Source organism: Chelmon rostratus, chromosome 8 (assembly GCF_017976325.1).
Source record: "Chelmon rostratus isolate fCheRos1 chromosome 8, fCheRos1.pri, whole genome shotgun sequence".
NCBI lineage: Eukaryota > Metazoa > Chordata > Actinopteri > Chaetodontiformes > Chaetodontidae > Chelmon > Chelmon rostratus.
Genome location: NC_055665.1, coordinates 658,748 through 683,397, shown reverse-complemented (window position 1 = coordinate 683,397; position 24,650 = coordinate 658,748). Strand labels below are relative to the sequence as shown.

General features: G+C 47.0%; 2 protein-coding genes across 8 annotated transcripts; one reads left to right on the top strand and one right to left on the bottom strand.

Moving 5' to 3' along the window:
* The first annotated feature begins 295 nt into the window (after nt 1-295).
* trim33l (tripartite motif containing 33, like) lies at nt 296-11,723 on the top strand. 7 transcript variants are annotated; one of them, XM_041942572.1, is made up of 15 exons: nt 296-566; nt 1,165-1,212; nt 2,199-2,334; nt 2,519-2,657; nt 2,985-3,101; nt 3,419-3,533; nt 3,943-4,089; nt 4,557-4,668; nt 5,194-6,191; nt 7,753-7,934; nt 8,046-8,157; nt 8,883-8,939; nt 9,245-9,370; nt 10,020-10,154; nt 10,197-11,723. In XM_041942572.1, the coding sequence occupies exons 2-15, from the start codon at nt 1,177-1,179 to the stop codon at nt 10,413-10,415; spliced, it is 2,631 nt and encodes an 876-aa protein (XP_041798506.1). In that variant the 5' UTR covers nt 296-566; nt 1,165-1,176; the 3' UTR covers nt 10,416-11,723. The 7 variants fall into 7 exon arrangements, with proteins under 7 accessions (XP_041798506.1, XP_041798504.1, XP_041798505.1 ...); XM_041942570.1 differs by adding an exon at nt 718-824 and having other exon boundaries at nt 10,020-11,723; XM_041942571.1 differs by having other exon boundaries at nt 296-560; nt 10,020-11,723.
* Nucleotides 11,724-16,175: 4,452 nt separating this feature from the next.
* Nucleotides 16,176-24,246, bottom strand: plin6 (perilipin 6). The gene is made up of 9 exons (XM_041942235.1): nt 24,080-24,246; nt 22,907-22,987; nt 21,617-21,656; nt 21,155-21,353; nt 19,632-19,714; nt 18,981-19,218; nt 18,292-18,473; nt 17,457-17,723; nt 16,176-16,577 (listed from the first exon to the last, which is right to left on the bottom strand). The coding sequence occupies exons 1-9, from the start codon at nt 24,244-24,246 to the stop codon at nt 16,176-16,178; spliced, it is 1,659 nt and encodes a 552-aa protein (XP_041798169.1).
* Between the last annotated feature and the right edge of the window lie 404 nt (nt 24,247-24,650).

Sequence of the window (24,650 nt, the reverse complement as noted above, 5' to 3'; positions counted from 1 at the left end):
TCAAGACACGACAGAAATAAAACTTCTGCAAGTTTTGAATTTTCAATTTCCATTTGTCTCATTTTCTTATGAAAATGAGACAAATACTAAGAAATGTAAATTAAACATTGACTTGACAAAAGAAAAATACAATTAACGTTATAGCAGAAAGTTCAGCCTGGTTTTGTTCTTTCTTAGTTTTTATGGAGAAGGCTCTGTGGAGGAAACATGCTGTTACACTCTTGTACAGTAGATGGCGGTATGCGCCCTGAAGGTGAGATTGTCCACTAAAGCGAGACATGAAGGTGAAGAAGAAGACGAAGAAGAAGAAGAAGAAGAAGAAGAAAAAGAAAAAGAAGTGAAGTCGTCGACAGATTAGATTTTAACGGGGCTTTTCGTGTTTGTTTTGTTCTTCTTCGGCTCTTCCGGCAGCAGAGGACCCGGAAGTTGAACAACAGCCGAGACACAGAGCGAATGAAACAAAGACAGCAGCTTCAGGTCGTCGTGTCAGTGATCAAACAGCTCAGACCGGATCGATACACACCGAAACAACAGTGAACAGCAGTGAAACCGACCTACAGGTACAGGTGAGCTCGGGTTAATGTCGGGGTCAGGTGTTCCGGGTTTGAAAGAGGTCTGAAGCCGCAGCCTCAGTCTGAGCGGCTCAGATCCTGATTACAGGACCAGTTTACCATCAGAGCCTCTTCCAATCAAACCGTCTGTCTCGTGTTCTGTCAGCCGATCCGTCACGAGGAGAAGAATAGTGATGAATGTGAGGGTGGAGACATGAACCGGGGGGAGAGGTGAAAGGTTGGAGGCAGGACCCTCAGGACACACCTGCTCGGGTTTGTTTGTGGTTTTGAGTTTTCAGGGAGTGAAACAGAACAGACTCATAAAGACGGCTGTTACACTTTGTTACACAGGTGAACCAGACAGGACCGAATACTGAACCTTGTGGACCTCCTTTGACGATGGTGAAACAGAACCACCACACCGCTGTCTATGAGACCTGAGAGCACTTACAGGACTTACAGGAGCAGCCGACGCTTTAAGACTAAGACTTAATATCGTCTGAGACCAGAGAGACAGCAGAGACAGTCCCGTTCACACCGTCCTGCAGTGTCTATGCTGAAGGTGTTTCTACGTGTTGGACGTACATAAAGCCCGTCTGTCTCTTTCTTCCAGGACACGAGCAGCATGGAGACAACAGCAGGCCCAGAAAACACTCAGCAGGTAAGACCAGCTGTGGTTCAGGGACCCCCCGAGGACCTCGGGGTTCCTGCACGGGGTGAACGGACCGGACATGAAGCTCCTGTCTGTCTGTGTCGTTTGATTTGATTTCCTTTGTGCATCAGAGGCGATAATGACGATCTGAATTAAATCCAGTGATCCTCAGACTGTGGATCCCGACACGTCACTGTCGGCTGGACGAAACAGCTTCTCGTATCGTCACTTTGCTGTTAGTAGTTTTTAAATGCAGCACTTCAGAAAGCTAACTTCTACTTTTACTTAAATAAATAATCTGAATACTTCTTTCACCTCCGTCTAAAGAGGAAACGGTCCATCGTGCAGCCTCATCTCACTGATCAGTGATTTTGTCTTTTTACTTTTCTTTGACCGTCCCAGCACTTCACCAGTAGTATTCAGATCCTCTACGCCCGTCAAGTACTAATACCACTCTCTGCAAATACCCCACCACAAGTAAAAGTGCTGCATTCAGAACCTTACTGAAGTAAAAGTATGAGTACTATCAGCAGAAAGTACTCAAAGTACTTCAGTCAGAGTGTTGGTGTATCAGTGAAATGTTCCTGTCAGTGTTTCTCATCATCTCTGATGTTTCAGGTTGAGCTCATCTGAACTACTTTATATCCTGTCGGCTGGTTTAATCTGCAGCGATGCATCATATTCTATAAGATCATCACATGTTTGTCCTGTGAGAACCTCGTATCTCAGACAAACAGCCTGTTTTCAGCTTTGTGACGATGCATTTTCAGCTGATCCAAGAGGCTTTTTAAACAGTTTATTTAGCTGAAGAAGACATGAAGGAAAACTTCATCCTTCAGCATCAACACATCTGGAGATACGAGCTTTTCACTGGACAGGAAGGAATCTGAAGAGTAACTAAATCTGTCTGATGAATGTAGTGGAGTAAAAAGTCCAGTGTCTGGCTCCGATGTGTGGATCTGTGATCGTGTGAACGAACCCCCCTCTGTCCTCAGTGCAGCAGCTGTGACGAGTCCTCGGCCAAATGTTGGTGTCTGGACTGTAATGAAGCTCTGTGTGACATCTGTCTGTCGGCTCATCGCAGAGTGACGATCACCAGATCACACAGGATCCTCGACCAACTGCCGGCAGGTCAGAAAACAGCCGATCCCTTTTCCTCACCGGTGTGGTGTGAATGTGTGATGATGAGGCGTGTTGTGTCACTCAGCGGACTCTCAGCTCAGAGCTTCTGTCCGTGTCCTCCTCAGCGTCTCTGAGCTGCTGACATCGTCCACCTCGACCATCTACAGTCTTAACGTACGTTGTCTGTCTCTAGGAGGCGTCTCCTCTCCTCCTCCCGCTCCCCCCGTCAAGTTCTGCAGACTCCACCCGTCTGAGCAGCTCAAACTCTACTGTGTCACCTGTGACCAGCTCACCTGCAGAGACTGTCAGCTCATGGCTCACATCTCCCACAGGTATGCAGGCCACACCCACTGACCAGGTGTTCTTCACACTCTGCCTCAAGTGTTTCTGCCAGGTGAAGCTTGGTGTTACAGTACAATGCTCTGTCTGTCTGTCTGTCTGTCTGTCTGCCTCTCTGTCTGCCTGTCTGTCTGTATCTCTGTCTGCCTGTCTGTCTGTCTCTCTGTCTGCCTGTCTGCCTCTCTGTCTGCCTGCCTGCCTGTCTGTCTGCCTGTCTGTCTGTCTGCCTCTCTGTCTGTCTGTCTCTCTGTCTGTCTGTCTGTGTCCTTGTGGGGCTCATCTGGTCTCACCTGTGCTCCGCCTCCTCCTCTTCCTCTCAGGTATCAGTTTGTCAGTGAGGTGTTGGACGGCGTGAAGAAGCAGCTGCAGGTCTGGGTTCAGCCGCTCCGAGCACACGGCGACACAGTGAGGCAGAGTCTGCTGGACATGGAGACCAGGTACAGAACAGACCTGCGCTTTGATCCCAGACCTCTGTATCAATAATGGACCTCTTCATCACACAGAGAGATTCAGAGGAACTCCTCCATGCCTTCATCTCCAGCAGGAAGCACTGGAGTTTCTTCCAGAACGTCTTTTCTTTGTCTTTGAGATTCAGTTCTCCAAGGTCCGGTCAGGATCTGTTGGGAGGCTCTGTTAACTCAACACACCTGTTGGCCTTCCTCGTCGGGTGGAGCTGCAGCGCTGAGCTGAAATGACTTCATTTAGTGGACTGAGCGTTGAGTGATGGATGCGTTGTTGTGTCATTGTGTTCCAGGATGCAGGACATCATTGAGGCCGAGGCTAACGTGAAGGTGGAGCTGCAGCAGTCGTACAACTTCATAACCGAACGCCTGAAGAACAGGATGGAAAACATTCTGAAAGAGACCCAGGTAACAGAAACTCTGATTGACTCCACCTTTTGACATGACATGACATCACATGACATGACATCACATGACATCACATGACATGACATCACCTCTCATCACATCACATCACATCACATGACATGACATGACATCACATCACCTCTCATCACATGACATGACATCACATCACCTCTCATCACATCACATGACATCACATCACCTCTCATCACATCACATGACATCACATCACCTCTCATCACATCACATGACATCACAGATTCTTTGGTCTTCCTGGTCGACACACCCCGTCGTCACACGGGGACACGCTCATGGAGGGCTGAAACTCTAATGAGGATGATGACTGATATATCAGCCGTGTGTGCAGATTGTCGCTCAGTTTGTTTGATGTAAATCTTCTGGTTTCGAGCAGGTGGTGTACGAACTGGAGTGTAAGAAGATTCAGAGGAGGATGAAGAAGCTGAAGCAGCTGCAGCAGAATCAGCAGTCGGTCACTGAAACAGCAGAAAAAGCCCAAAACACCAGCGACCTGTCGGCTCTGCTGGCCTACAGAGCTCAGGTACGACGCTCACCTGGTCTGTGAGGTCGGTCTGGACGTTTGTTGTCCGGCTGATAGTGACCCCAGGGTCTTACAGCAAGTCAGAGCCCCCCCAAACTCAGCCTGCAAACCTGAACCTGGTCCACGCTGTGTAACCTCACGTCCTGATGGTCTGATTCAACCTGACATCAGTCTGACAGGATGAGAACACAGAACACACCCACCTCCTGAGCTGAACATCATGTGACACATTTCTACGTTTTCTTTAAGAACGTCTGCAGGCGGCCATGTTGGCTGCTTCACTCAGTCCTCCAGGAGGGCAGCTGGGCTCTGACGGGGTTAGTCTGTCTTCATCACGACCCGTTCTGACCCAAAAAACATTTTCCCTTGAACACAATCGTTGGAAAAGGAATGAACAGACGTTTCTGAGCATCGCAAACACTCGACTCGTGTGTGATTGTTTGACCTTGGCGTGTTTCCATCTGCAGATTCGGTCTCAGCTGAAGCATTTTCCCGAGCAGGGCTTTGGTCCTCCTCAGACGATGTGCCAGCTGAAGGTCGTCACTGACAGGAAGTGTCTGGAGACCGTTTTGAAGTTTGGTAAGTTAAGTTATTGGTGGTTTGAGCACTTTGTGTCCATGTGTTGTCAGTCCTTGTGACGACTCAGCAGTTTTGACCATTTGCACAATGTTAAAGTATAAATGTTCACTTCCTGCCTTCTCTTCCTCTCTGTGTGACACAGTGTGATGTCACAGTGTGATGTCACTGTGTCAGTGTGTGATGTCGCTGTGTGATGTCAATGTGTCAGTGTGTGATGTCACAGTGTGATATCGCTGTGTGATGTCACTGTGTCAGTGTGTGATATCAGTGTGTGATGTCAGTGTGTGATGTCAGTGTGTGATGTCACAGTGTGATGTCACAGTGTGATGTCAGTGTGTGGAGTCACTGTGTGATGTCACCGTGTGATGTCACCGTGTGATGTCACTGTGTGATGTCACAGTGTGACGTCACTGTGTGATGTCACCGTGTGATGTCACAGTGATGGTCATTTCTAATGATATCATTCTGAGATATTAAAATCATTGTTTGTTTTATCTGCTGCTGACTTGATGTTTCTGTTTCCAGGTGCGCTTGAAGTGTCCTGGATCCCCTTCTCTGTCTCACAAACATCAAATCTGAACAGAGACACTCCAGCCGCTGCCTCCTGCAGACTCCTCATCCAAACCACCAGCCCTGCTGACGCTGACTCAACTGTTCCGGTCAGCGGTGCCTCCGCTCCCTGGAAGTCCTCGTCCGGTCAGTCGAGTGTCAACCAATCTGGTTTTCCCAGGACCACGACCACGACCACTGCGATGCCTCTTAGTCAAACTGTCAAACGTAGGCCATATTCGAGGAGGTCGTCTCACCTGAGAACGATCCCGACACAGGCCCTGCTGCCGATGACTCGCGTCCAGGTCGTCTCCCCCTCGGTCAACCTGCAGCCCGTCAGCTTTGGTGTCTCCCTGCCCGCCGGTCTGTCTCTGCCCTGCACGGTCCTGAAACTCTTCCAGCCTTCGTTGGTTTTGAACCGACCAACCACTTTCCATCAAAACCAGCCCACCGCCGTCCTGCTACCCAACAGTCAGACTGTGTACCAGGTGTCCTGCGTGCCTCGGGTTCCCACGCTGCCCAGTCAGACTGCATCCAACAACTTACCGAACCACCAACCACTCAGAGACGGAAGCTGTATGGCTATAACCAGCGGCCCTGTGTCCCCCCCCAGGTGTCACATCTCTGGTACCGGCCCCGGTTCCTCTTCTCTGGAAGAGAGTCCTGTGGTGAGTGCGGTGGCGGACTCCGCCTGTGGTCGGAGGGTACAGCGGGTCGCTGTGGGGCGGCGGCAACCTGCAGAGAATGAACCGACCTCCACCGTGTCTGAAGAAACCGCACCTGCAGAGAAACCGTCTCCACCTGAAGCATCAAACAGAGAAGCCGGAGACCCCAGCCAACGGCAGCCGAGAGTGTCTCTGTTCAGGCTGCCTGTGTCCCCACCCCGCCCCGGATGTCCTCTCCCAGCCTTTCGTCTCATCCCCGGTGATGATGAAGACGAGATTTACCTGGAAGAGATCAGGGAGGACACTCAGGTAGGAAGTTACCTGTCATCATAAGTTCATTAAAACCAAACCGAGGCGGCGCTCTGAAGTGATCCAGGCTAACGTGCTGTCACGAGAGGAAAGGATGCTGTTCGTCATCCAGATAGTTTGATTTGTTATCTTGAATAACAGCGTGCTCTTATTTTGAAATAAAGGCAGTGAAGGTAAAGAGTTGCTCAAACCGTGATCAGTATCGTGTGATTGGTTGAGCGCTGCTGCTACACGACCAAACTTCACCTCAGATTTTCAAATGACTTCTACCTGAATGTTGATCAGTTCTCTAAGTGACCATGACTACAGTTTACTGGAAAACACGTACAAGCAAATGGTGCTGGAGTTTATTGACATTAGATGGACATGAGATGGGCGAGCAGAGATCAGGAGACGCTGCGTCCGCGCTCGGTTTCCATAAACGTCAGCTTGAGATCAAATATACAGATTCTAGGAAAACAGTGTGTTCAGCATCATCATCCTCCACATGCCTCAAATAAACTGATCTCATGTTCAGTGTGTGTGTTATCCAGTGGAGTTTGACCCCTTTTTTCAAGCTGTAGTTAATTTAAACACAAGATCCTTGTGCTCAAAAAGAGGATTCATTCTCAGTGAAGAACCTTGGAGCTCTAATCTGCCTCTATACCTGCCAAAGAGCAGTGATTCCTAACACGTCTCTGGGGGTCATCAGGTACCTCCCTTCAACGGTGTTTCGCCTACTTAGTCCCACGACACCTCCAGGAGGCTAGGCGGTGAACTCCGGCGTCCCAGAGTCACCCCCCCTAGTGCCAGTTCACACTGCTCCTACACAATCCAAACAGCACTGCCACGTTCAACTGACCCAGAGATGCTCCAGGTAGTGGCCAGTACCAATGCTACCATTTAGCTAATGCTAATGGTAGCGCTAACTGCTAAGAAGAACAGAAGAAGACAATACAGTTCCGATGCTACCATTTAGCTAATGCTAATGCTAACCGCTACCTGCTAAGAGGAACAGAAGAAGACAATAAAGCTAGATTCACCTATACTGTTAATGTTAACTGCTAGCTGCCAATGCTAACTGCTAAGATACTATCATACTACCACCGCTTTAGCTATTGTTAGCTGCTACAATGCTACCACATGCCACATATAACTGCTGATTGCCACACTACCATCATCTACCCCTGCCTCTCACCAACTGCACCAATAAAAGCGGGGTGGGAATACAAACCCTGGTTCGGGTAGGGGGTAGAAAGTTTAGAGGGTGCTGAAGGTGGAGGCCTAATCCACAGACTGAATTTAACAGCCTCTTCTAACATTTCCTTCTTCTTGACGGAAATGTTAGGGTTTGTTGCTTCTTGAAGGAAACCGTAAATCTACGCCGTATTTTGCTGCTCGGCTCAACTTCTCATTTTCATTCAAGCAGAAATAATTGAGGGTTTTCGCTGTGGTTGTCACAGAGGTGCACGCGGGTCAATAAAACTGACGTCACGACGTCCTCCTGTACGACACGCTGACAGCAGCGCCCATGTGAAAAAGGAGGATTTTAGGGATTTCTGTTCTCTCTGATTGGTTCTAGTCCCTGGCCGATGACGTCACAGACGACATCAAGGAGCCGCCGTCGTCGCCGGAGTCTCCCGGGACTCTGCGGATAGTTTCGTGCTCCGCCTGCGGATCGGCCTATGGTTCCATCATCTGCTCGGCCTGCGGTCGAGGATACCACAGAGACTGTCACGTTCCCCCGGTTGGACCTGACATGTGGTAAGAATCAATATTCTGATTTTAAGGCCCCCATGCCGTCAACAGGCAGGGGCAGGGTCTTTATTGTTCAGGCGCAGTCCGTCCTGACTGTCCCTGCTCTTTGTCTTACAGGTCAGAGTGGACCTGTTCACTGTGTCAAGACTTGTCAGACCCCTCAGACCCCTACAGCTCTGAAAGACCACAAAGACTTCAGAGTCCCTGTTTGAGTCTGCTGGACCAGAGGGTCAGAGTCAACACACACACACACACATTCAGTGTAATCGTTCAGATTAGCGTGAGAAGCCTGATCAAAGAATCAAACCAGAAACAGACTGAGTGAATAAACGATGACATCATGAGTCATGTGACTAAGCGTCTCTTCAGTCAGGAGCTGAAAACATCAGATCTGTGTGGAGGAGGATGAGGAGGCTGTGACCTTCCTCACATGAACACACTAACAGAAACGTCTGATCTCCGTCACGTTTCCGTCGTTTGACCTTTGACCGCAGCTCTTCGAATGACGTCGTCTGGCTGTGTCTCTTCTTCTGTGGTGGTTTAATGGCAGCGTCTGGAGAAACAGCTCCACCTGCTGGTTGTCTCCGTCAGCCATGAACTCAGAACACATAAATAATCTTTAATTCGACTGAAAGAGATTTATCAGCTCTCAGACTCTGTCAGGAATAATCAATAGTTATACTGATTCTGATCATATGATAATAATAAATCCACCTTTAAAAGGCGAAACAACGATCAGTTAGTGAGCTCAGTCTCAGTTCTCTTTATTAAACCACAGACTACACACACAGCTACCAGCGATACGAGTGAGTGACCTCAGTCAGAGAGGTGCAGGGGACGTCAGACCACCGGGACCCGTGTTCCCGGCTCCTGCTGGGTCAGGGTCCACCGTCCCTGCATCCTCGTGGACGGGTCCTGACCTCTAACCTGCCGTGTGTTGTGTGTGCTTTGCAGAGGTGTGAGAGTCTGCTGCTGCACCTGAAGGTCGAAGGCTGCAGTCGTCTGTCTGAGGTCAGTTCGTCCACACCTCCGTGTCTCAGGGAACTGATCTGGATCCGGTTTCTGACAGTTCAGAAAACAGGATGTTTTGTTTTGAATTAAAAGTCGTACAGCTGAAACTATTAATCAATGAATCAAACAGTCGATTGACAGATAATTAATCACTGATCAGTGATGATGGCTTCAGTGATTTTTCCTGTAGAAACATGATGATGATGTTTCAGTTTCTCAGATGTTTGATTTGCTGCTTTTCCTCCGAATGATTTGAATGTATGTATTTGTAATGATGACGATGATGATGATGATGTTGTGTTCAGGTCGGGTTTGTTTGGTCTCGTCTGAAGTCGATGTCAGAGCGTCTGACTCTCCGTCGATCTCCTTCATATCAAACGGCTGCAGAGTTTCTGTCGGACGTCTGGAGTCTCTTCGGAGACGCTGCAAAGGTACGAAATGCTGCACAGGTGAGACCTGCTGCACCTGTACAACCTGCGAGTTCTCTCTGATTGATAACATGATGCCTTCATGTTGGTTCACGCTGCACATGTAAAGGAATCCTGTTCGGGTAAATCTCTGTTATTCGATCAAATGATCAGACAGGAATATAAAGTATTAGTCCTGATCAATCAGTTACAGCATTGATCACAGAAGTCTGATACGATGATAAAGAGATTGACACCACCCTATAGACAGTTTTTACATTTTCATTTTCCATTGTTTTTTGTGTCTTTTCCTTTCTGAAGCGATTATTGATTCATTGATTAGTCGAGGGTGTTTTCTTGATTCCTGGATGTGTGTTTCTGTTCTTCTCTGCATAATTAATCCGTATCACGTATATTTATGCTGTTCATCTATCAGCTGCAGCCTTTTCAGGGAGATTTTAATACAATTAAATTTATAAATCAAAGAGGTGGAATCTGTGACCAATCAGGAAAGAGCACTCAGTCATGTGGCAGCGTTCACTTCAGCTCAGGACGAACACATCCGTCACTCAGCAGGTGGAGGTCGTCTCAGGCTCCTTCACCTCAATGCTCAAACTGTACGTGCTGATTGGCTGTCGGACGTGTCACTCAGTCTTTTCTCTTTTGTTTCCAGGACGACGGCGCGCTGAACAAACTGCAGGAGAGTTTTCAGAGCAGGTTGATGGAAACTTTCAGCTCAGAGCTTCATTCAGAGCTGACGCCACCGAGCAGCAGCAGCACTGACAGACGTCACAAGAACGGGTCAGAGGTGACGCCAGAGGAACAGGAAGTGATCGCCAACGGGTCAGAGGTGACGCCAGAGGAACAGGAAGTGATCGCCAACGGGTCAGAGGTGACGCCAGAGGAACAGGAAGTGATCGCCAACGGGTCAGAGGTGACGCCAGAGGAACAGGAAGTGACCGCCAGCCGGTCCAACGGGTCAGAGATGAGGAAGAGGCTGAGACAGCTTCTGGATCTGGTGGGAACGTCGGGATCCAAGAGGAGGAAGACGGACAAGATGGAAGAGTGAGACAGAGGACAAAGTGTTTCTGGTCAAAAACATCCTCTGACCTCCCAACTACCAATAACAAGTGTTCCTGTCACGTCACCTGGGACTGAATGAGCTCAGGTGACATCACCACTCAGGAATTGTGGGCAGGGGCGGGTCCAGAGAATTTTCTGGTGCGGGGCACAGGGGGTGACAACAATAAATCTGGGGGGGCCGCCCAAAAGTAACAAAAATGAAGGCGGCCCACTTCAATATTCCATTGCTGTTTTCATCTCGCTTTTCTCGACCACATTAAATCTGCTGGGTAAACTTTTACCAAGTGGCTAACACACAGAACACTGTGATGTTTGCTGAAGCCTACAGTTAGTCAGAAGTTGGTGGGGGGGGGGGGTGACATTTATTTAATTTTTATTGTGTGTCATCTTCATTTACTATACACTAATAATTACCCATCTCAACAAATCCTCAAAGTGTTCCCTATGACATTATTCAAACAGACCTTGTGGTTCCAGATGTCATTTTATTAATATATATATGTATATATATGCAATTTTCAAGCAGAGGAAAAAAGGCTCAGCAGAGAACAGTACAGAAAAGCCAGGAGCTGAGGTGAACACAGGGCAGTGAAACATGCCTCCATGCAAAACAAAAAGCACAGTCCTGGCACTGGGACTATTCCACCCAGGTATGGGTTTGTACCACGAAGCCCTGAACGCTCTGGTCCTAACCTGTCCGTGTCGGGTGCGAGGGAAGGTCTTCAGGACAGGTTGTGCAGGACCTGCAGCTCTGGTTTGAGAAATGTCTGGAAATATTAAAAATAAATCCAAAATAAGTCTGGAAATGAATACTCATGATCAGCACTGACAATTAAAGACAGAAATATGCTTTTGTTATTGTTCCTATGGCAAATGTTTGAAAAATATATGCAAAGATTCTGGATTTTTAAAATGAGGATTTTATGAAACTTTCTAAAAGTTGAGTTGGATCATTAAGCAACAAGAACTCGAAAGCAACATTTTGATTGTCTTTAAAATAGATAAAGGGACGACTGCATTTCAGCAGAAAATTAATACAAAAGAGTAATTCAGATGTTGCTAGTGATGGTTAATATCATTTGTAATAAATATTCTACCTTTGGGACCTTTCGGCGCAGCAAAGGTCGGATGAACTGGGGGGCTTCCTGTTGCTGCTGGAGCTGCAGCCGTCATCTGACTCAGCACGGTCAGACTCATCACCATTGTCAGTCCTCTCCCTTTGTGCATCTGAAAGTATTGATTGACAAAGTCAGCACTTAATTAACTCAATTTTTAATTGAACATACATTATAAAGTGGACATGATTAATTTTTAAATAATATATAGCATGAATATATGAACTGTTTGACAACTACACAATTTTAAGTGCGTGCTGGTTTAGTACCATGATTAAAAGGAGGTAGCCTATTCAAGTTCCTTAATTCACTAAATAACTAACTGCAGAGAGCACCACACATTACACATTTAAAGCATTTTCACCTGGAAGTCCATGAGCGCTGTTCACTGGGAACTCTGGTCAATGTTAGCTCGGCTGCTTCACCCTGATTCTCACACTCCTCCTGGTCACTCTAACCCTCATTTTCTTCTTGGTGAAGAAGCTGGAGATATCTCCCTGCCTCCGTTTCATACTACAGTCTGCATTGAAAAACGTGTCCACAAACATAACATGTTGTTTGTACCGTCACATCACAGCGGCAACATGATACTCTGTTGTTGACTATTAACTCATGTAGCAAAACGCTCAACTCACGAAGGATGATAACGCTACTGAAACAGCGGAGAGATGTTTAGCCTACATTTATCCAGATGGAGAGTTAACTAAAGTAAAACGCAGTGAACAATCCCCCATGCCAATTCAACCAAGTGGAACAGAAGTTGGAAAAACCTGTAGTGTTCTGTTCTTACCTTAGCTCGGTGCACCTTTGAGCATCACGTCGAAAAAAAGACCGTGACTGATGAAGTTACACGAGTTCATGCGCGGAGCCGGGGAGCGACTTCCTTCTTTTTCCAAAATAAAAGCCTTCATGAGTTTTTAACATAGTCTAATCAAACAAGGTTTTGGCTCTACTTCCGTCATGCAGCGTCGGTAACTTTACGCAACGCAATGATTGACATTATGATGAGTCAATGGCCGTTAGGGGGCACACGGGGTGGCCAATCAGACTGCAGAGTTCAGACTTCTTCAAAGTTTCCGAAGGAGACAGTTCGCTGGTTATTCGTAACAAATGTTCAAGCGAGTTCCAGGAGGAGCGAGAAATGGCACGAGCTTTAATACCTGATCAGTCACCTGAAACATAACCACCGCTTTGACGGAGTTTGGAAAGCGTATGAGGACGGCCGGCCTGCTAAAGACGCTAACGTTAGCAAGCCAGCCGCAAAGAAGCCACCGGGACTGACACACGTCGGCGAGGCTTTCGAAAAGTCCAAGAAATTTGCCAAAGATGACCCACGGGCTGAGGTTATTGAAGATTTAATCATGGATGTGATGGTGCTTGACTTACTATGGACTGCCCTTCTTCAGTTTGTTCACATAGATCAGTCTCAGTAAGGGATCATGTATCTTCCTTCAGGATGGCATAGAAGCGGGGGGGTTTATTTCTCCATAGGAACCTGCTCACTATACGTTATCCTGCTTAGAACACGGCTCACTACTAAAGCATTCAATAATGTGACATAAAATACTGATTAAAACATATTTTATTGATTTAAAATGAGCCTACTCGTCTGTCACATCTCTCACTGCGCAGCGGCTCTGAAAGTAAACACGTACGTTGCCTAGCAACCGCCTCTCACTGTGCGCAGGCCGGCAGGCAGGAAAACTTATTTCTTCACAGATATTCAGAGAAATCATGTGACATGTGGAGACGTGACGGGACATCCCAGACCTGAGAGAGACGGAGCTGGAGACAGAGTTTGGTTTCTCTTATTTTGTTCTGATGGATAAAAGTCCTGCAGCTGATTTCTGCTTCAGACATTAAAAATCTGTCTCCAGTTTTGTCTCCAGTCTTTTAGCAGACAGATCGTCCATGCTGTGTTTCTCTTGGTGTTTTTTCGTGTCTGTCGGCTTCAATCTGGTAAATCTCTGCGTCCTCAAGTCTTTTGTGTCTTAATATCGCTCCTGCTGTCGGTCCAGCGTTGTTCTTTACATCATTCTCCAGCCAAGTGTTTGGTCCTCTCCAAACAAATTAAAAATAATGTACGGAAAATGCTCCATATTATGCCGCTCAAATCAGCTGGCGATTTGTTATTGAGCTTGGTACATTAAGGGATTGCCCCTTTAGTCTGTTTTTGCGATTGACCAATCAGAATTGAGTATTTAAGAGTGCGTCTTCTAACTTGTGTCAGTACATTACGCACTGCGCATTATTTTTGTTGTCATTGAGGAAAGCACTTTTTCAGTTTGTTTAAATAGAAATGTTTGAATCTAACTTGTGTCAGTGCATTAATTTTCTATGTATATTTATTTTTTGTAAACTTCTGGAATGCACTTTTTCAGTTTGTAATCCTGATGCATGTATTTGTATCATTTCAAGGGGCCTTTATTTTTTATATCAGTAAGAAATGCATCTTATTTAAATTGATGTGAGATATCAAACAGGTTTGTTTGATAGCTTTAAGAACATGTTTGAGAGGCTTGCCAACAGTTTTTCATTGGAAAAATAAATATCTCTTCATTTAAAGAGTCAAAACTGTTCTTGGTTTTGTTCGTGGTGTTGATGTCATGATGTTAGGTATATGTGTGTGTTATCGGTTATCGGTATCGGCCTTTAGGAGCTGAAAGTTATCGGTTTTAAAAAACATTTATCGTGCATCCCTACTCGTGATGCTGTAAAAAGCTCGCCTCGCCGCGTCTCGCCTCGCCTCGCGTTGAAGTTACCTGAGGACTGATGTCTGGGTACGTATAGCGGTTTGGATGTTCGAGGGAAAGAGCTGATATTTGTGTTGCTGGAGCCTGAGTCTTCTTTGTGAATATCATTTTGTCTTGCTCAGATTGACGGTCGAGGTTCAGGTCTGAGGGACTTGTTGTTGTCTCTGGTTGGAGACAGCAGCCGTTTGTCCTCTGTGTCTGCTGATGTCATTAGCTGGACGTTAGCTGCTCATCGATGTATTGACTGTCGTCTCTGTGTCTTCCTGTCAAAAGGACGTTTTTCCTCACAGCCTCGTCCTCGCGACGTTGGGTCCTGAGTGTCCCGAGACGTGTTGTGTCCTGTAGCAAACGGCTGTTAGCTGTGTGTCGGGGCCGGTTGCCACGTTTCAGAGGTCATGCTAAGCTAACCTAGCTAAGCTAAGCTAGCTGTCATTTCCTGTGGATGCAGTTTATCAGGCTGCTCTGAGACGGAGTCTCTCATCTGTCAGTCAGTCAGAAAACTGTCCACCAACCACAGACTGCAGTCTCTGCTCTGAGGCCCCACCCACCTGTCAGAGACCAGGACCTGACCTGACCTGAGGACGCTGGTGTTCCAGATGGCCTCTGTGTTGAGTGGTGATGGAGGTGATGGAGGGAAAGCTGCAGCAAAGGGCGGAGGCGAATATTGTGCTGCCGGCGGCCGACAGCGTAACGAAACATTAACGAGAGTTAAACCTTTTCATCTTTGAGCAGACCTTCACTCGTTTACCTGATGAAGTTTTCTTGAAGCGCGTCGGCCATGTTTGGAAACTTCACTTCAGCGACCCCCCATCACCTGAACGATGCGACGTTCAGAGAAAATACACATTGTGCATGTTGGTGCTGTTTTTGTTTACCAAACCTGAATGAACAAAGTGAATCTGAGTCAGTTTTTAATTCTGATGTGAAGCTGCAGCGTCCAGGTTTATTTTAACATGTTGGAAAAGAAGCACTTCATTTTTTTACTTTGATTACTTGGAGGCAGAGTTACAGAAACAGAAACTGAGCTGTTAGATCAAATGTAAAGAAGTTACAACCACTTCCTGTCAGTTTTCACTTCTGATCAACTGGAGATATTCCAGGGAGTTCATCAGTTCAGTCCCAACAAGCAGCTTTCAAACAGCAAAACAACACATTTCAAGGTCCAGTCGTCATTTTAGCTTCATTCGTGACACGATTTCATCCAGAGTTTAATTCTTTCAACCAACATCAGACCTGCAACCAGAACCTCATCATCCAAAACCTCATCATCCAGAACCTCATCATCCAAAAACAACCTTCATCACAGTTAGCTGAACTGTTCACCAGCTGCTTTCTGCATCCACAGCCGACTACGGTGGCCTCGAGGGGTCAAATACCATACACATGTAGTTGAGTTTGAAGGAACGACATCATCTGATTTTTCTTTTTTTTTTTTTTTTTTTTGACTCGTTTTTCCAGAGCTTTCACCCACATCTCTTGGCCTTCAACCATGACGAGACGTGGTTGAAAGCTCTGGAAAAACCTGAGTGTCACAAATAGTATTTGTGAGGCGCCTGTTTGTCCTCGAGGTCGATGATTTAAATGTTCAGTGACAGAGTTTACGATAAACTGACGGACGGATTGTACAGATAAAGTGAACGTTCAGGTGTGAACTGATGACCGTCAACGGGAGAAACAGTTTGACTTCCTGAAATCTGACAGAACGAAATGAAACCTACAGATTTACGAACTTTCAGATTGCGCTGTTGCCGAACGTGAACGCACAAACTAACGCCAGCGGAGGCAGGGACTGAGATTAGAGGCTGTGGTTGGTAGGGGGGCGGGACAGGCGGCGGCGTTTGGTTGCGGTCAGAGCCGGGTCAGACCTCGGTGTGGTGTTTAAGAGTCGGCCATCGTCACCGTGTTGGCGGGGGAGTTGGGGCTCAGGTACTCGAAGGCCTTCTGGCTCTGAGAGACGAACTGTTTGAGCGGAGTGAGGAGCAGCTCGGTGGTGGACGGGCGGCGGTGGACGACGGTGCCGTCTGAAGGGAGGGGCAGGCCCTCCGCCTCCAGGGCCGGGGCGTCCTTCAGGCTGGGGCGGCGGCCGTTGGCGGGGTCAGAGCTCTGGGGGCCCACGGAGCTTCGTGCGGCGCGCGAGTAGAGACTTCGGCGGCGGCGAGGACGGCCGTCCATTGCCTTCAGGAAGAGACTGTTAGCTGAGCTGCGGCGAGACGAACTGTCGGACATGAAGTCCTCCTGGTTGAGGAAGTCCTCGATCTCCTGATCCGACGGCTGCTGCAGCTGAAAGAAGAGTTCGTTCTCTTTAGATTATTTCATTTCCATCAGACACTCAGAGGCTACAATCACACCGACATTTCCACGACACAACATGTGTAGCCTAGCTTAGCACAAGGCAGGAAGCAGGGACAAACTGTTAGCTTGGCTTCAACTAAAAGACAAAGAAAAGAACCCACCCACACACGTCAATGATTCACTTCGCTTGCTTTAGAATTTAGTTGCAACAGAAAAGAAAACGTCTTCTACCACAGCTGGCCTCTCCTGATTGGTTCAGAGTGTTTTAAACACAGCTCCTCCGTTCCTCTGAAGTTATTGTGGAAAATGAATCTTAAATGTTGATCTGAAAGAACGTATCGAGAGACTTCCTGAAGTAATGACATTTCTAATCAATCAAATTATCAGCAGTCAGTCAATCAGATGAGAGCTCGTCAAGCTTTTGACTCTACTACACGACCCTTTCAAAATAAAAGCACAATATTATTCAAGATATAGTTGTCGCTATGGCAACAGTTATTCCAGTTATGGCCAATCAAATTGAGCTCATCGGATGTAACGCGAGTAGTGGAAAGTAACAAGGTACACTTACTCAAGTACAGTATTTAGGTACAACTTTAAGGTACTTTAGGTACTCAAGTAAAATTATCATGCTACTTTATACTTTTACTCCACTACTTTTATCTGACTTCACTTTGAATATTAATACAAAATATAAATCAACTGATAAATGATGTACAGTATTATTACACATTCAAGAAGGAGCTTGTGTGTCAGGTGTGCTTCAGGTGTGCTTCAGGTGTGCGTCAGGTGAGCTTCAGGTGTGCTTCAGTTGTGCTTCAGGTGTGCTTCAGGTGTGCGTCAGGAGACCCCTCCTGTGAGTCTTACCATGTTGTAGAGAGGTGTAGCGTTGATCACCAGCTGCAGGAGGATCTTGGAGAGTTCCTGCAGGTCTCTGAGCAGCTGCTGGATCTGAACCGGCAGCTCTATGATCTGACGTACAGGACGTAGCTCCGCTAACATAACCACCTGACCTCTGACCCCGGTCATTGTCAGCTCTCGGAGACTCTCTGCCCGGTACACCAGCGCCACCAGGAGGCCCTGTAGGTACTGCAGCAGCTCACCGACCAGCTCCAGGACTTTACCCAAACCCACCTGCAGGACACAAAGTCAACAGGTGAGATACAGCTGCCAGGAGCCAGAGCGAGGCCCCGTGAGGCCCCGGATCCAGAAGCTGATCCACCATGACACCACATGAAAATCACAGGAAAGTATTCGTTACTATCATTATTACTGAATCTTTTAATCTTAATGTTGTGATAAGAATGGACCCTTCTGTAAGTCCCACCCACCTCAGGTACTGTTGCTACACCTGTAAAGCTTCCTGTTCTCTCACTGCATGCGTGTATAGAAACAAGATTTATGCATCTTTTAGAGTCACTGCATTAAGACTAACCATGATCCTAAACACTGACCCACACCCCCACACCCACACAGGAGCAGCAGCATCAGCACCTGACGAATCCACCTCCACTGAAGCTTTCCATGATGTCATTCTTTATTTTAAACTTTAACTGTCTGCTGTGGTTTGTTCTGTCTGTGGAGTTTATCACTGTGATAAGAGACAAAAAGCTGACGGACCAGTTCCCAAACTGGTTAAACTGGAGTGACTTCACATCTCGTCTCAAATCAGAAAACTCAACCGAAGTGAGTTCTGTCTCACCACGTCAGCGGCGTCCCCGAGCGTCCTGACGGCTCTCTGCAGCTGCTCTCTGACCTTCATCATGCGATGGTAAAGCTGCAGGCTGAGGCTCAGCAGGAGGCTGCGAACCCTCGTCCACAGGCTGGGCTCGTCGTCGTCGTCTTCATCCTCGTACTCCTGGACCCTCATCTCCCACTCCCGACCTGACGGACCACAACAAGTTTGTTCATTCAGACACCTGAAGCGATGTTTACTGTGATCCAGCTGATCCCATGGCAACCAATTTCACAATAAAACTGCAGCTGATGTTCACAGCATCCAGCTTCTGTCTGTCCTCACTCATATCCTTCCTTCCTTCCTTCCTTCCTTCCTTCCTGTCCCTGACCTGGCTGTGGTCAGTGAAAGCACCATCTCTCTCTCAGCGCCCTCTGCTGAGGCTGATTCAGAGGAAACTGGAATAAATAAAACTCAACAGTAACGGCAGTTTAGTGCAGCGGACGTGTGAAATCACACACAGGAAAGACATTTTCAGTGGAAGTACTGTTCTCTTCTAGAAGATTCTTTCTTGTCACATACAAAGTAAAATGTGTTTTTTGATGTTCTTCTCATCCCTGTTCGCTCGACAGGACAACTGACACCCACTGACCCGTTCACACAATGACTTCTGTGACCCTGACGACCACAGATACCCAGAATGCCCCTGTACTCACGCAGTGTGGGCGGCAGGGGAAGGTAGTAGGCGGTGGCGTCCTCCAGGCGACTCAGCACGTCATCCAATCCCGACGTGGCGGCTCGGCCCACCTGCGTGTCCTGCAGCTGCTGAACGGCCCCCCAGGCGGCGTCGGACAGATGCTCCAGCTGATCCAGAGCCGTGTCCAAACCGTCCACCACCCACAGCTGCACGTCGTCCAGGGTCAGGAAGAAGGCGTCCTTCAGGTGACCCACCACCTGAGTACGAGGAGACAACACCTGGTCAACAGGGACAGTCTTAAAATCCGCTCAGAGCCGCATTTACAACTGCTCATTTCAAACAGTGGATTCACTCAGGAACTCCAGAAGTGACCATATTTGGATGAGAGGGCGAAGCTGGGACGATACGCATCGCTACGTCTCAATCCTGATTGGATCTGCCTGCGAACCAGAGGACACGCCGGGGCAGATGATACCGTGCTGACCATAACTCATCACAGTTTACTGAGGGACAGTAAAGTTTCATTTTCCCATAAGCTTCCATACAATCTGACTTCTTTTTGCAACCAGTGGAGTCACCATGGCAACCTGGAAGCTCAAACTGCTCGACATCATCTGAAGAGCTGCACATCACATCTGAAATATGAGAGACGAAGGCAAAGGACACAAACCTCGTCTGTTGATTGGTTCAGGATGGGGAAGTTTCTCTCCAGGCGGTCGAGGCCAACGAGAGCAAAACTGTTGGCAAATTCAACTGGAGAGAGAGACGGGGACAGAGCGAGAGAGAGAGACGGGGACAGACAGAGAGAGAGAGACAGGGAGAGAGAGAGAGACGGGGACAGAGAGAGAGATGGGGACAGACAGAGAGAGAGACAGAGACAGACAGAGACAGAGAGACAGGGAGAAAGACAGAGAGAGAGAGAGAGAGACAGCGAAAAATCGTTCTGTGACACATGAATATAAATTCATTATTTTCATTATATATTTAAAAGTTATTATTGTTAATTATCTATTTAATGTACACGTCTAATTGTATGTTTAAATATCTAATCTAGCTTATCTAATTCTGTGTGAATGATCTGTTGTGTTTATGTTTTTGCTCGGTTACTTTTGTTGTTGTACTTTTTATTTGTAATGGCTTTGGATATATTGTTGATCTACAGTCCTGCCAATAAAGCTTATTGAAATTGAAATCGAGAGAGAAAGACAAACAGGGACAGAGAGCATATTAGCAGTAATATTAACCGCACTCAGTAGTGTATTTAGAGTAGCGGATTAGTAGTATTAGCAGTATTAGTATTAGCAGTAGCAGTACAGCAGCAGTAATTTTAGCAGCATTAGTAGTGTTATCAGTCATATTAACTGCACTAGCAGTGGTATTAGCAGCATTAGCAGTAGTATTAGCAGTAGCATTAGCAGTATTAGCAGTAGCAGTGGCAGCAGTAGTATTAGCAGTAGCATTAGCAGTATTAGCAGTAGCAGTGGCAGCAGTAGTGTTAGCAGTAGCATTAGCAGTAGTATTAGCAGTGGCAGCAGTAGTATTAGCAGTAGCATTAGCAGTATTAGCAGTGGCAGTAGCAGTAGTATTAGCAGTATTAGTATTAGCAGTAGCAGTACAGCAGCAGTAGTTTTAGCAGCATTAGTAGTAGTGTTATCAGTCATATTAACTGCACTAGCAGTGGTATTAGCAGCATTAGCAGTAGCAGTAGTATTAGCAGTAGCAGTAGCATTAGCAGTATTAGCAGTAGCAGTGGCAGCACTATTAATAGCAGTGGCAGCAGTAGTATTAGCAGTAGCAGTAGCATTAGCAGTATTAGCAGTAGCAGTAGTATTAGCAGTAGCATTGGCAGTAGAAGTAGCAGTATTAGCAGTAGCAGTAACAGTAGTATTAGCAGTATTAGCAGTTGCAGTAGTATTAGCAGTAGCAGTAGCAGTATTAGCAGTAGCAGTAACAGTAGTATTAGCAGTATTAGCAGTAGCAGTAGTATTAGCAGTAGCAGTATTAGCAGTAGCAGCAACAGTAGCATTAGCAGTATTAGCAGTAGCAGTAGTATTAGCAGTAGCAGTAGCAGTATTAGCGATAGCAGTAACAGTAGCATTAGCAGTATTAGCAGTAGCAGTAGTATTAGCAGTAGCAGTAGCAGTATTAGTGGTAGCAGTAACAGTAGTATTAGCAGTATTTAGCTCCACGTACTCTGCGGCTCCAGACTCTGGAGGAGGGGCGTGGCTCTTGTCATGGCGATGTTGGAGATGCTGCGAACACCCACCTCGGCCACTCCTCCCATCAGACGCAGCAGAGGGTAACGACCTTTGACCTGTGAGTACGCCGATGTCACCGACTGGAACGCCGAGCGAACCAGAGGCAGACGGGAAACTCTCAGCACGGCGCTGGTCTGAAACACGTAAAATCACATGTCGGTCCGTCTCTCAGTACTGTCTGACTTCCTGTTTGTGGATCTCAGCTCCGAGCTCATTGGTTCCTTCTGAAGATGTAAAACTTTAAAAACACCTCACATACATACAGTTTCACTCAGCTCCCCACAGGGTTCACATGGTAGAGAAAGGGGCTGTTCTGTCCACATACTTTTGGCCAAACAGTGTCAGAATAAGCCTGGGGGGTTATGGAGGTTTGGATGCTGTGGTGTTGTGAACTGACCTCATGATACTGACGATCTGACATGTCTCCTTCGCCGAATCTGAGGACAAACCAACAGAAGAGGTCAGACTCATGACTGTGAGCTTCCTGTAAACTGAACCTGAGGTCGGCATGAGGCAGTCAGCTGCTGAGTCTGCACAAAGATGACGACTGTTCGGCGCCGAGCAGCGTGAAAATCAGGACGACGCCATTTTCTCCCCCACCATCGACCACAGCGGCTCAGCCCTTCAGTACAAACCTCTCATTCAGCGTGTTTCTGAGAAACGCTGTCAGGGAGGAGTTCGCTCTCGTGGCTGTGAAGTGAGCACCTCAGATGCACCAATCACAGACCAACATCGCAACGGAGAACACTGTAAAAAACACGTTTACAGGCGAGCAGAGAAGAAGAAACAATCCCGCTGCACAGAAATCTTAAAGAAAAGATTAAAACAACGAGTGCGTGCAGAGTCGTTCTCCAATCCACCAATCATCTCGTGACCTCTCAGATTTATGCCGTGACCCCTGTGGGGGCCCCGGGCCACATGTTGGGCCGCAGCGCTCCGATGTGTCTCAGCCGATCCCGTCAGCTGACGTCTGAGCGCTTTGACAGGAAACAACATTAACTCAGATCTGATCCAAAACAAACGGCTGCAGTCAGAAGATGAAGATGAAGGTGAAGGTGAAGATGAAGGTGAAGATGAAGGTGAAGATGAAGGTGAAGATGAAGATGAAAGTGAAGATGAAGGTGAAGATGAAGACTCATCGTTCAGTCAGTAGAAGCAGTGAGTCTGTGCTGAAACTGATTCCACATGATGAAGCTGAGGACACGTTTACTGAAGCATGTTTCAGCTCAGGTGTTCACCTCTACTGTGTGTGTGTGTGTGTGTGTGTGTGTGTGTGTGCGCATGTTAAACTACACTGTAAAAAATAATGAAGCAAAGAAACTTCAACAGATGACTGAGGCCACACCCAAAAGGCTGATGGGAAATCAGCCTCATTCAGCTCCACAGACGCTGATATCTGATCTCTTTCGTCAATATTAATGAATCTTAATTATTGTTTGAAAATCTGACGTTTCGTAGGACGACTTTTACAGTTTTTGGATTTCTGAAAACAAAACAAACTGAAATAAATGTTGAATATCAGCGAGACATCGTCTCTACAAATATTCACCAGGTGAGTTTGGAGAGTAATAGATCAGCTGTTCGGATTCAGTTTACTGACGATCAAACAGGAAAGAATCAATCAGTGATCTGCTGTCGATTGACTGATCGAATAGTTGATTGATTGATTGAGAGTTTCAGGTCTTACCCCATCAGGCAGTCTGACGCGTCGTTGAAGCAGCTGAACGGAGCGATGATGAAGATGAGGAAGGTTCTCTCACTTTCTGACCTGCTGCCAAACAGTCGGGACGGGTTTTGAGGGTGAAATCAGTGATCTGATTGGACAACGCGTGGTGTGACATCACTGGTGATGTTTTAGAGACTGAATGAGCTTGTTTCTCCGTGGGTGACCAATCAATTAACAGAGACTGTGGGCGACCAATCAATTAACAGAGACTGTGGGCGACCAATCAATTAACAGAGACTGTGGGCGACCAATCAATTAACAGCAACTAAATGAAGTCGTTCTGGAGGAAAAAACTGAACACACACACACACACACACCTCAACACACACACGCTAATATACACTCAAACACACACATCAACACACACTAATATACACTCAAACACACACACACACCTCAACACAAACACACACACACTAATATACACTCAAACACACACATCAACACACACACACACTAATATACACTCAAACACACACATCAACACACACTAATATACACTCAAACACACACATCAACACACACACACTAATATACACTCAAACACACACACACACCTCAACACAAACACACACACACTAATATACACTCAAACACACACATCAACACACACTAATATACACTCAAACACACACACACACCTCAACACAAACACACACACACTAATATACACTCAAACACACACACACACCACAACACACACGACATTGTACACACACACACACACACAAGTATACACATACACACACACACATCCCTCAACACACACACTAATGTACACCCCGCCACACACACTTATATACACACACCTGAATACACACTAATATACACACACACACACACACACACACAGACACTCACACACACACACACACACACACACACACACACAGAAGGGTGGGTGTGATTGGTAGATCTGCGGCTGCTGCTCTTCCTGGAAGATGCTCATTAGCTTTCTGGCTGCCGTTAGCCTCTTAGCTTCGTAGCACATCGTGATGATGGATATAAATATATGAATGAACGCGCTCTCTGCAGGACTGATGGCAGTTCATGACAACACGCAGCAGAAAAACTGCTGGTTATGTCAGTGACGTCCGATGATGTCATCCACCCCGGAGCCATTTATGTTGTTACCGATCCCTGAGCCGCGATGTACCGGTGGCGTTCGGTGACGAAGACGACCACGCTGACGAAGACGACCACGCTGACGTGCGACCGGCCTGGAGGACGCGGACCAGCGGGAGACCGCAGAGACTCGACATGAAGGGCTCAGTGTCTGCGGCGCTGTGGGAAACCTTCATGTGACGCAGAGGAGGATTCTGGGTTCATCACTTCGACGCGCTGGATTTGATGCTCATTTAGAAGTTATTTTCTTAAATCATCATTACAGAATGAGTCTTTTTTCTTCTTCTCACCAAACCTCATGTTCAGACTCAGACCAGCAGTGAATGCTAACGGCTAACCGCTAACAGTTCTGCGATCTGATAGATGTTTTCATCTGACAGAGCTCCATTAAAACCCATCAGTGACCCTCACTGTGGTTCCTTCATCACCATGAGCGCGCACACACACACACACACACACGCACACACACACACACACACACACACAGTCCTGCTGCCACAAACACTCATCACAGCACCAAACGTGGATTCATCCACCGCTGAAAATAGTCCCAACAGAAGCTCTATTTGCTCCTGTGTGA